At 44.1% G+C, this 12,870-nt stretch overlaps 1 protein-coding gene and 1 long non-coding RNA gene across 4 annotated transcripts in view; one reads left to right on the forward strand and one right to left on the reverse strand.

The window, feature by feature from the left end:
• Positions 1-12,870, forward strand: part of PARPBP (PARP1 binding protein) — a 34,661-nt gene that overhangs the window by 6,499 nt on the left and 15,292 nt on the right. For all 3 annotated transcript variants that reach the window (XM_081212251.1, XM_081212252.1, XM_081212253.1), the window contains exons 3-6: positions 2,545-2,769; positions 4,503-4,613; positions 5,334-5,504; positions 12,542-12,696. In XM_081212251.1, the coding sequence (XP_081068377.1) occupies positions 2,545-2,769; positions 4,503-4,613; positions 5,334-5,504; positions 12,542-12,696 (662 nt within the window). The remainder of the gene's footprint in view (positions 1-2,544; positions 2,770-4,502; positions 4,614-5,333; positions 5,505-12,541; positions 12,697-12,870) is intronic.
• Positions 806-4,933, reverse strand: LOC308596951. Its single transcript, XR_014012752.1, has 2 exons — positions 4,862-4,933; positions 806-1,076 (listed from the first exon to the last, which is right to left on the reverse strand). It is a non-coding gene; the product is annotated as an uncharacterized lncRNA (long non-coding RNA).

Genomic DNA, 12,870 nt, shown 5'->3' on the forward strand with positions numbered 1-12,870 from the left:
TTAATTTAGCAACAATTTGTCAGTCACAGCAAAACCACAGTTAAGCAAAGGAAAGTAAAAAACTTATGAACTTTTCTAAATGGTTGCATGATGGAAGTCTCACTGTGGCTCATTTCTTCTCATGCAGATACTGTAATACTAAACCATAGTATAGCACAGTGGGTCTCAAACTTTTTTCTCTGGGCTACATTTTCAGAATAAAAATTTGCTTGTACTGCATTGAATATTTTATTGATAAGAAATACATTGGAAAACAATAAGAAAGTAATCCTGTCAGTACTTGATTTATAAAATAGAACACAACTACAGTGGTGCCTCGCAAGATGAAATTAATTCGTTCCGCGAGTTTTTTCGTCTAGCGAATTTTTCGTCTTGCGAAGCACGGTGTCGGAAAAGTTTTGGAAAAGCTTCAAAAATCACCAAAAACCTCAAAAAAGGCTACCACACCGCGTTCTATGAGTTGCTCCTCGAAGTCAAGTCGCAACTGTATTAACGGTGTTAAGAAAAAGGAAACAAACTTGCAAGACGTTTTCGTCTTGCGAAGCAAGCCCATAGGGAAATTCGTCTTGCGAAGCAGCTCAAAAACCGCAAAACCCTTTCGTCTAGCGAGTTTTTCGTCTTGCGAGGCATTCGTCTTGCGGGGCACCACTGTACTTTATAATATGATCAGGGGGCATCCAGAAAGTATAAAACAATGCAGCTAAATAAGAACATGAATCATTCCCAAAATATGATAGACGAGCCTCTTACATATGTACCATAAATATGTATATAAACTCACACCTCTCATTTAATGTGAGCTTGCTTTTGTCAGGTAATCTCATTTATATTATGTCTAATTTGAAGCAGACAAACTATCATCTCTTCATCAAGGCCTTTTTCTCTTTTGCAATCTTTCATATTTGTCAGAGTTGAAAATCCCTGTTCACAACAGTACGTTGTAGAGAACTGTAGAAGAATAGCCAATGCTATTTTCAAGCACTCTGTTCAAACAGCAATTCTGGATCACAGCTAGGATTGTCCTCAGTATCGCTTGGTGCTCTTCCTCTCATTTTGAAAAGATATCTATCCATATTCTGCAAATAATAATAAAAAAATGATACTATACTACACTGAATGATTGTCCTCAAATCTTCCTGCTGCCCTTGCCATCCTCTCCTGACATACTAGTATGGCATGCCACACCCTTTGAGAAACACTGGCATAGCATGACATGTGAACATGGTGAGTGGGCTGGACACAGATTACATTTACTTCCTATTGAAACCAGTGTAGTACAGTGGTACCTTGGGTTACATACGCTTCAGGTTACATACGCTTCAAGTTACAGACCCCGCTAACCCAGAAATAGTGCTTCAGGTTAAGAACTTTGCTTCAGGATGAGAACAGAAATCGTGCTCAGGCGGCGCAGCAACAGCAGGAGGCCCCATTAGCTAAAGTGGTGCTTCAGGTTAAGAACAGTTTCAGGTTAAGTACGGACCTCCGGAACGAATTATGCACTTAACCTGAGGTACCACTGTATAGATAGACTAGCTGGTCCAAATCATTTCAATTGGATGCAAGTTCAGTTTTAGTCTGAAGCCAATCCACTCCACCAATCATTTGTCCAGGGAATGGTTTGATGGCATATGATGCTGCCACCATGGGGAAGGTATGCTGGCCTTTTAAATGTATTTAGATTGTCTTAGTCATTCTTAAGTGTTTAAAATACGTTTTTATTTTATTATATGTACAGTTTTATTACTGTGTTGTTTGCTACCATGAGCTCCTTTGAGGGGAAGGGCAGAATAGAAATTTAATAAATAAAAAAAATATGTAAGGGTCAGTGTCTGTGGGAGACCAGGCTCTAGAAACTTTTTTAGATATGTATTTATTTATTACATTTGTCACACACACACCCTTTTCTCCAAGGAGCTAAAGGCATACATGGTTCTTCCTCTCATTTAATATCCACAACAACCTGGTGATGTAGGTGAGTCTGAGGGGCAGTGACTGGCCCCAGGTCTCATAGTGAGTTTCATAGTTGAGTGAGGATTCGAGCCCTGGTCCCCCATGTCCTAGTCCTGCACCACACTAGCCTGATATTGCAGGAAGTAAGGCATTGCTATAGATATGAAAAATGTAAGGAAAACTGAGGAAAGGAAGAGTGAGGAAAACAGAAAAGGCTATAAGTGGCCATAGGAAGATGAGTCTAAAGTAATGTCTCATGGCTCTAAGTTACATGATGATTTTGATATGTAGCTTTAAACCTTAGAAACAGTGACCAGTCCACATAGATATATTATCTTGATGTTTTCTCCTATATAATGTCTCATTAGAATCCAACCATGACACAACAATGCATTTTTAAAAGGCTTGGGGAGGAAATTGATATGGGTATTTTCCCTAAAGTCTTTCATAAAAATAGTTAAATGCTCTATGTGATTAGTTTTTGCTTTTCAGCAAAATATAACTTTGTAAGACTGGTTTGTATTTTATTAGCCTAAAATTCCTGTTCCAAATAAGTACCGTAAGCAGATTTCCCCCTCTTGTATTAACTTACAGAACCGTGGAGATTTTGAAGCATCTCTTAGTGAACTGCTACTAACTTGGAATTACCTGGTACCTGACAAACTGGGCATACTGCAGAAAAATATGGAAGCTCCTGAAAACTATGCTGACATCACAAGTGCATATGCCAGCTTTTTAAAACGCTGCAATATGATGGATCTAATAGATGTCTATCAAAAATGTAGGGCACTAGCACTGGAAAATGAATCGGTTTCCTGTGTAAGTATTTTATTTATTTATTTATTTAATTAAAACAGCCACTTTACTCATAGCCTATGACAAGTAAGCTGGACTTTAAGGCGACCAAGCAGAGAAACGAACACCTCAAATTTGCTTTATCTCAGCCTGTTGCTGTGCCACAAAAATGGCTAACAAAGTAAATGTGGATTGGTAAGCATTATTTGTGGGCTAGTAACTTTTGTGGGCTTATTTAAAAGAATGGAATAAAATGTTGCCAAGAAAGTGATGTAGATGAAGCTAAATTAGCTACACAGTAATCCTGCAATCCATGCCAAAGCCACATATTAGCCATATAAGCTACTTCAGTTTTTGTGCTAAACTTGGTAAGGATAAAAGCTATGTGGTTATGAAATAAGATAATCCCCTCTTAATGTGTCTGGCACAACTCTATGGAAAGGATGCTCTTTCATGTCAGAGTAACTCAGAATTAAATTCCAGGGATGCAGTCACTTTAATCGGAAACATTATGAAGACAAACTGCTATGGTACTTTAAATTATGAGCATGTGATGAGGAAAGAGCTGCCTGTTGAAATCCTGCTTTAGAAGTTTTTATTTTTATTTTATTTTTTGTAATTTTGATTCTTGAATATTTTTTATCATTTTATTTCCCTATCATCAAATGCCTGCAAATTTCTGATTCACTTAATCACCTTAAAAAAAGAAACAGTACCAGAAACTTGTATCTAAAGGAATTAAAGCCCATTCCAGCCTTACATATGTCCATGTACTCTGTTACTGGGATATAAAGAAACTTCTCTAGTTATGAGATTTCTTTGTACAATCGTACCTTGGATCCCAAACGCCCTAGAACTCATATGTTTTGGCGCTGCAAACCCAGAAGTGATTGTTTCAGTTTGCGAACGTTCTTTTGGAACCTGAACATCTGATGGGGATTCTGTGGCTTCTGATTGGCTGCAAGAGCTTCCTGCAGCCAATCAGAAGCCGCAATTTGGTTTTCAATATCCAACAAGTATTCTGGAATCAATTTTTAGGTCCCTCCCCATCAAGCCTCTGTTTTACAAATGTGATCGTGGCATTTTATATCCTTTAAATTATAATAAGAGCCCTGCTGAATCAGTTCAAATGTTTATTCCCGTATCCTGTTCTCACAGTGGTTAACCAGATACCTACTGAAAACCCGCAAGCAAGATGTGAGTGCAATAGCATTCTTACTTAGGATTCCTGGCAACTTGTATACAGGGGCACACTGCTTCCAACAGTGGAGAGAGAACATTGACTAGTAACCATGGTAGCCCTATTCTCTATGCATTTGTCTAAACCACCCAGGTTGGTAGCCATTGCTGCATCATGTGGGAGCCAATCCTCTAGTTAATTCACTGTGTGAAGAAGTAATTCCTATCCACTTTCTCCACAACATGCATAATCTTTGATACTTCTGTCGTATATAAGATTATGGATGGTGTGGAGAATGTGAACAGAGAGAAAAGGAGCACTCTGAGAGATTCTGGCACTAATGGGTTAATCCTGCATTCTCAACAAGGACCAGTTTAAAGCTAACCAGTAAAGTTTTCTTTTTGAGCACCCATATTCCTCAATCACTTTTCTGCTTTGGGATTTTTGCTATCTACTTGTGCAGCAAACTTTGTTCTGGGTACTCAAGAATCAAAACAGCCTCCACAACCTGTTCCTTGAAAAGAATGGTAGTAGAGTGTCTAGTTACAGTTCTGAAATATCTTATTGCTTCCCAAAGGCACAACTGTTAGAATTTATTGCCAGAACAGCAGATTTCGCCATTGAGAATCATTCAGTTCTTACTACCCCCTCAACACCAACCAGCAGAGTGAACCAGGATCATGAAGAGGTAAAATGTATGAGTATTGTCCTATATCCTAACTATCATAGTGTTTATTATAACCCATATTTGCTTATGTACAGAAATCACACTTGGACTCTAATACAGTATTGAAATTTAGCTGCATCTCTGCTTTCATTGAAAGAAGAAAACTAGTATTCTATTTTGTGGAAAGACATTTCAGAACATGTAGATAAGCATGGTAAAAGATTCCAAGATTCAGAATCTCATCATAATCTCTACCCATGTTTTCTTACCTGTACACCCCTGCTGCCTTTCAGTTACTCAAACCTTGCTCTGGAGATAGAATGCCTGACACAATAAAATTTACTTGGAGTCATTAATGAGATTGGAATGATGAACAATCCTATGATGAAATAGCGTCTATTGCCAGGGTGGTCAGTATGGAAAGTCTAGATCTCAGGCTGGAAAGAACAAAAGTAATTTAAAATTTTGTCCAGTGTACTTTTATATATTAATTATAATCCATATTTGTTTCTTTAATTGCTTACCTGATTTTTCAAAATGGAGATTAGTGAATTGAAAGCTAGTGTAGTATTTTTGCTTTCCTACATATGAGTTTCCTAATATTTTGCTAAATTGTGTTTTCATGAAGCAGCCCTGTTTAGGGAAGCTTTTAATGTTTGATGTATCATGGTATTTTAATATTTTGTTGGAAACCGCCCATTATTATTATTGAATAAACTAACAGGATTCTCTTTTATGTAGCTACCATTGATGGTGAAGAAAATTTTGTATGCATATTTAAGTATATTGGTTAACTCCAAGAATGATCTGGCGTTTGCTTACATTTTAAACGTTCCTGACAGAGGACTTGGAAGGGAAGCTTTTACTGACCTAAAACATGCTGCACAGCAGAGGCAAATGTCCATATTCTTGGTACGTATGACAAATCAAAGCATTTTTTTGTATTTGAAGGCATTGAGGAGATGCAATAGGATGATTTTGGGTTGTTTTAAGCAAACTATATAGGAGCTGGATTGGGACTGTTCATGTAACAGCCAGAAGTCATCCATTTGTACTGCGTTATCCATGCTGGTTGTACAAATCCTCCAGTCTGTCGTTTTAGACAAGTGAATATAGGCAAAGTTTCTGTGAGGATTGTTGCAGTCAGGTATGCTGTGTTAGTACACGAAATACTGAAAAAGTTGACTGAAATCATTCTAATATACTAGCTTCTCAGGACAGCTCATCTGTATCAGTATAGTTTTGGTGGAGCCAGAGGGGAACAAATCAAAACTGAAGGGCTTCAGAACACTAAAGTTGCTTTATGAAGCAGTAGTTGTAAAAAAAGTGTTTCCTAAATTCTCTGTCAAATGGGCATTACTCAAAGATCTTTGCCCATTATCAGTGACAGAGCCATAGGAAATCACTCAGGCCAGAGCACTGTACCATGTTGTGAGGGTTTGATTAGCTGCTTGTGCGTGAAAACGCGCTCCCTCAGAGTTTGTGCGCCCCCACAAACCTCCGTGTGTGACGGAGCTCCTCAGACATGTCTGCTCTAGTCACTAGTAGAGTCCGACAGTGGCTGCCTGCGGAAGCGTTTCCAGCAAAGAAGTTCCTTAACGGAAACGCGTCTCCTGGACTCACGGCGTGACAGTTTCCTGCGAGGTATGGGTCTCCCTATGGGAGACTCCGATACCTCCCCACTGTTCTCGCTGGAAGCCTCCCTGAGCCCTCCCTCCTGCTCGCATTCCCTCAGAGACCCACTCCTCCCCCTGCTGGTCCCTGCTTCAGCAGTTGAGTCTCTTTCATCCTGCCTGAGTCCCTCCACCACCTGATGCTCTGATGGCAGTTCCCTGACATCCACTTCCCCTCCAGGGCCCCCCTCACCCCCTCCCAATTCCTCCCCCCTGGGAGGTGAAGGGCTAAAACCCCGAAACGAATCTTCCTCATCTTCTGACGTCTCGAACAATTCTCTCCATCGATCGTCGTCCTGGCCAGCTGAATCCTCCTCCTCTTCAGAATCTGGGAACCCCTCCAACTCCTCTTCCTCGTCGGTGGTGGCAAAGTATTCCCTTCGGAACCTCGCTACAGGCTGAGGTTTACGTGGGAACCTCTGATGAAAAGTCTCTATTAAAACCTCGTCATTGACATCCTCTGCCCTAACCCAGGTGTTTTCCGACTCCGGTTCCCCTTCCCACATTACCAAATACTCTACTTGATCTCCCTTCCACCTGGAATCGAGGATCTCCGCTACATGGTAGCTGTGTTCCTTCTCCTCCATTGCTGGTCCCCTAGTGACCCTCCCCTCACTGTCTCCTCTATACGGTGACAGCAACGACCTGTGAAAAACTGGGTGCAGCTTCATGTGGTTCGGTAACCGGAGCCTGAAAGCCACTGGATTGACCTGCTGTATGACTTCAAACGGACCCAGCCTTTTGGGTCTTAATTTCTTACAACCTCCTTTGAATGGCAACCCTTGGGTTGACAGCCACACCTGGTCCCCCACCCTGATGCTTTCACCTTCCCTTCTGTTTTTGTCTGCTTGCCTCTTATATTCCTCCTTAGCCCTGTTTAAGTTGAGTTGGAGCTGGCGATGGATCGCTTCCATTTCTTCCACGAACTGCTCTGCAGCTGGAACGCTCCAGTTCTCCCCCTCCCCCCCTGGGAAGGCTCTGGGATGGCACCCGTGATTAGCCAAAAAGGGGCTCATCCCCGTGGACACGTTCTCTGCATTGTTGTAGGCAAATTCTGCCAACGCCAGCTTCTCCACCCAATCATTCTCTCTGTCATTAACATAACACCTCAAATATTGTTGGAGAACCCCATTTGCTCTTTCCGCCTGCCCGTTGGTTTCAGGATGACGGGCCGTCGAGAAATTAACCTCTACATGCAGTAAGCTCATGAGCTTCCTCCAGAACCTGGAAGTAAATTGTTTCCCTCGGTCTGAAACCACCCTCAAGGGGGCGCCATGCAACCTAAACACATTCTCTACAAACAATTTGGCGGTTTCTTCTGCTGTAACCGCATGTGAGCAGGCTATGAAGTGGGCCATTTTAGTTAACAGGTCTACTACAACCATGATGGCTGTTTTCCCTCTAGACCTTGGCAGATCAGTCATGAAATCTATTGCCACTGCTTCCCACGGTCTCTCAGGTGTGGGCAGTGGTTCTAATAAACCAGCCGGCGCCTGCCTCTCCCCCTTGGCTCTTTGGCATTGTTCACACCCTCTCACATACTCCCGCACATCTTCCCTGACCTTGGGCCACCAAAATTCCCTGGTAACCAGCCACATGGTTTTGTGTTGCCCAAAGTGCCCTGCTGTGGGGCTATCGTGCAGCTGCTTGAGTACTTTCTCCCTCAATTCCCCTTCAGGTATATATAACGCTCCCTTATAATACAATGCCCCATTTCTCTCCTCAAAACCACCGGGTTTGTCTTCCTCCCCTCTGAGATCCCTGAGTTTCCCCTGGGCGTATGCATCCTGCACCGTACCCTCTACCAATTCCCTTTGCCCCACCAAAGTCGCCCCACACACCCAGCGGTCCTCTGGAATGATATGGGTTTCTTCGGGTGCTCCCTCCCCCTCCAAATATTCAGGTTTGCGTGAGAGAGCGTCCGCCCTAACATTCTCTGGGCCTGGCACATAACAAATCTCAAAGTTAAATTTGGAGAACTCTTGGGCCCATCTCAACTGCCTTTGGTTGAGCACTCGCGCCGTTCTCCAGTACTCTAGATTTTTATGGTCCGTGCACACTTGCACTTTATGTTGTGCACCAACTAGCAGATGCCTCCATCTCCGGAACGCCTCATGAATAGCAAGCAGTTCTCGGTCGTACACCGTGTAGTTCCTCTCGGATTTGTTCAGCTTCCGCGAGAAGAAGGCACACGGACGCCACTCCGACTCCTCCTTCCCCGGCTGCAGAAGAAGCACCGCCCCTATGGCTCTGTCAGATGCGTCTGTTTCAACCCTTAGCTTCTTTCGTAAATCCACATGCAGAAGTTGTTCTTCAGAGGCGAAGGCCCTTTTCAGTTCCTCAAACGCTCGCTCCGCCTCCGCCGTCCATACAAACTTCTTCTTACTGCTGAGACAGTCAGTGATGGGCGCCGTCAGATGGGCGAAGTTGCGGATGAACTTACGATAAAAGTTTCCAAACCCTAGGAACCTCTGCACATCCTTCTTGGTTTTGGGTGTTTTCCATTCCAGCACTGCCTGTACCTTGCCGGGATCCATGGCCAATCCCTTGTCTGACAGGCGGTACCCCAGGAATTCCACCTCCTTGGTATGGAACCGACACTTCTCCAGTTTGACCCACAGCCTGTTGGCTTGCAGTCTGCTCAACACTTCTCTGACGTCTCTCACATGTTGCTCCTCATTCTCAGAATACACCAACACATCATCTAGAAAGGCAACGCAATTCTTGTAGAGCAAAGGGCCCAGCACGTGGTTCATAAAAGATTGAAAACACGCGGAGCCTGCTTGTAATCCAAATGGCATAACGAGGTATTCAAACGCCCCCAAAGGGGTAAACATGGTGGTTTTCCATTCATCCCCTTTCCTTATGCGTATCAGGTTGTACGCCCCCCTTAGATCCAGCTTTGTGAAAATCTTTCCCTTCCTCACCATGGTCAAAATATCATCAATTCTGGGCATAGGGAACGCCACCGGTTCAGTCACTGCATTCAGCCGCCTAAAATCACATACAAGTCTCGGCTTGTCCGCATTTTTTTTGTCCACAAAGAACACTGGGCTCCCCCCTGCTGCTTTGGACTCTCTGATGAAGCCTCTCTTCAGGTTCTTGTCAATGAACCCTCGCAACTCCTGCATTTCCCTGTCTGACATGGCATACAACTTGCCCACGGGAAGCTGTGCTCCAGGGAGTAAATTGATCTGACAATCAAAGGGTCTATGAGGTGGTAGTTGGTCAGCTTCCTTCTCACTGAACACGTCGCTGAGATCTGCATACTGTGGTGGTACCTTCACCTTCCCCATTACTTCAGTCCCTGCTAGGGTGGCTTGGGCCCCTACTGAACCCTTCTCCCCTTTGCAGTGTTCTAGGCAATGTGCTGAACCAAAGGACACCACTCTTTGATGCCAGCCAACCAGCGGATCATGTAGAGCTAGCCAGCTCATTCCCAAAATAATGGGAGCGCCCCCCAGGGTGGCCACATTAAACGCTATCAGTTCTGTGTGCCTTGCCACCCTCATTATCATTGGGACAGTCTGCAAGCGGACTCCTCCTCCCAACAACTCCCTGCCATCAATCGTGGTCACCTGCAGGGGGTTGCTTAAAGGGATGGTCTGTATCTGGTGTTCAGCAGCAAACTCCTTGCTCATAAAATTGCAGGAGCTGCCTGAGTCCAATAGCGCCTTTATTTTTAGGGGGTGCCCATTCTGCAGCTCTAGCGACACTTCAATCACTAGAGCAGGTCGAGGAGCTTCTGGCACGGGCACTTTCACTGCTCTTTGGCCTGGCTGCAGTGCCCCAATTGTGGCAACCAGGCGTTGGCTTTTACCTGCTCCGCTCCCCCTTCTTCTCCCCCCTCAACAGCTCCCACCATCCCTTGCCATTCCTTCCTCTGGGGGCAGACTCTGGCAAAGTGGCCTGGCTGTTGGCAGAGATAGCATTTCCGGGGGCCCTTTCCCTCCTTCTTAGCTCCCTCGCTGGTTTTTGAAAATGCGCGCGCGCGCGCTGTTCCGATTTCCATCGGCTCTGCCGGCGGGAAAGCTGGCTCAGGAATGTCTGGAATGCGGAACTCCTTCCAACGTTCCCCTCTCCCTTCCCGCCTCTCCAAGGCTCTTGCCTCCTGCCGCGCTCCTATGGTCAGCGCAGATTTGGTCAGCTGATCCATAGACTCCGCCCTGGGGCTCCGTGCCAGCTCGTCTTTCACCCCCGAAGAAAGACCTTCTTCAAATAGCATTTGAACGGGTGCCGCCGATAAATCCCAACTCAGTCTGTGAATCAGCATGGTAAACTCAGTCCAATATTCACGGACAGATCGACTCCCCTGCTTACAAGCCATTAGCTGTCTGCGCACCACCCCTTCCTCAATATCGCTGGAAAACATGATATCCATTGCACGAAAGAACTTCATTGTGTCCTTTAGTATGTCATTGTGCGTTGCCATTAGGGGTCGAACCCAGTCTCTAGCCCCTTTCTCAAGATGCCCAATTACAAAAGCAACTCGCGATTCCTCATCAGGGAACTCATCGAACTGCACATTAAGGGCATATTGCATCTCTGTCCTAAAAGCATGGTAGTCCTTGGGGTCCCCCCCAAATTTCTGCACCAATCCTGGTACCTTTCTGGGGAATTGAGTGGCTCTCCCCTTCTTGTCTGCATCCTGAGCCCTTCTCTCCTCCAGCCTCGCCGTCTGCAGGGCCAGTTGAACCTCCAACGCTCGGTATCTATCTTCCAAGCTTGGACCAGCTCCAGCCCCTGCTCCTCCGGTTCCGGTTGGTTCGCTCATGATGCCTTCTCTTGCACAGGCAGCGTACAAAGACTGTCGGACTGCTGTGAGGGTTTGATTAGCTGCTTGTGCGTGAAAACGCGCTCCCTCAGAGTTTGTGCGCCCCCACAAACCTCCGTGTGTGACGGAGCTCCTCAGACATGTCTGCTCTAGTCACTAGTAGAGTCCGACAGTGGCTGCCTGCGGAAGCGTTTCCAGCAAAGAAGTTCCTTAACGGAAACGCGTCTCCTGGACTCACGGCGTGACAGTTTCCTGCGAGGTATGGGTCTCCCTATGGGAGACTCCGATACCTCCCCACTGTTCTCGCTGGAAGCCTCCCTGAGCCCTCCCTCCTGCTCGCATTCCCTCAGAGACCCACTCCTCCCCCTGCTGGTCCCTGCTTCAGCAGTTGAGTCTCTTTCATCCTGCCTGAGTCCCTCCACCACCTGATGCTCTGATGGCAGTTCCCTGACACATGTATTCGTAATTTGGGTTTTAAATGTTAATTCCTTTCAAAACATGACTTGGGAACAGGTTTGATGTAGCATAGTCAAGTTTTTGGGGTGTTGTAATTGAATAAGTCTGGAAACATGTGAAAGATTAATCAGTTCAATTCCTAAAGTTGTATTATTTGGTGTTTTATGAATTATGGACTTGGACTATGTTCATCAGCCACTCTTTTATGGTTACCAAAGAAAGAAAACTTCTTTGTATAAAAACATGGTTTTCTTTTGGCAGCTTTGTTCTAAAGAAGAAGAATGATGACATACTTTCCATTGAGTAGTCAAGATCCTATGAAGCACACAGAATCTGCAGTGTATCCATGAGCACTGGCAGAATTATTCTACAAGGTTGGGGGTTCTCTAAAAATCTAGCCCCCAACTTTTTTTTTAATTATACAATATGTAGATAGGAAGAACACATTTGTAGACCCACCAGATTCTGCTGCACTGGTTAACTGGGTTTGTGTATGTTTTTGCCAAAGGATTACTTTATGATGTGCTTGAGGGTCAATGAATATCCCAAGTCCTGTTGAGGCAAACTCATGTGCCTTCCATACAGGCCACCTCTGAGTTGGCAGCTATGGGGTCAGAATTCTGACCCAGAAGTCACATGATGCTAGTACCTGCTTTGATAGACACAGTTTTAATTGAATTCTGCACAAAACATTTAAATGTAAGGTGGCTAATGGGAAGATCAAATTTGTCTTACTATGCAGGCACAATCCTTCTGGCTTGAAACAGTAGAATGGGTTGAATAATTAATATACTTAAGTTTTCCAAAGATTTGTAGTTTTGCTTCACAACAGCACACAATTATCATATTTGGAACAGATTTGTTTTTGTTTTACAATCGCATAGAAAGCCATTATGTTTACTTTAATTTTAAGGAATAATTTGGACTTTTCTTTGATGCCATGAATCATCCTGATATTTGTGGGAATATTTGTGGTTTACTTGTGGTGTATTGGTTTTCTATGTTTGCATTACTATTTTACTTAGCTAAATTATATGTCTTGTTAGATGGCGACGTCTTTTATCAGAACCATAGAACTTGGAGGAAAAGGTTATGCCCCTTCCCCAGCTGATCCTTTAAGAACCCATATGAAGGGACTTTCACACTTGGTTCACTTCATTGATAAACTGGAAGAAATTATTGGTGAAGTCCAGGATCCGAGGTAATAATTTTCCTATGTATGTGTACATGCAGCACTGTTTAAAATGTATATTCCTTCATTAAAACAAAGCCAGCAACTATTACAAATGCACTCATTCTTAGCTATTTTAGATAGAGGGTTTTCAAAACTTGTAAGCCTATCAATATGAAGATTGAATCTATTCAGCCTTTCCTT

Source organism: Podarcis bocagei, assembly GCF_964188305.1.
Source record: "Podarcis bocagei genome assembly, chromosome: 10".
In the NCBI taxonomy this organism is placed as follows: Eukaryota; Metazoa; Chordata; class Lepidosauria; order Squamata; family Lacertidae; genus Podarcis; species Podarcis bocagei.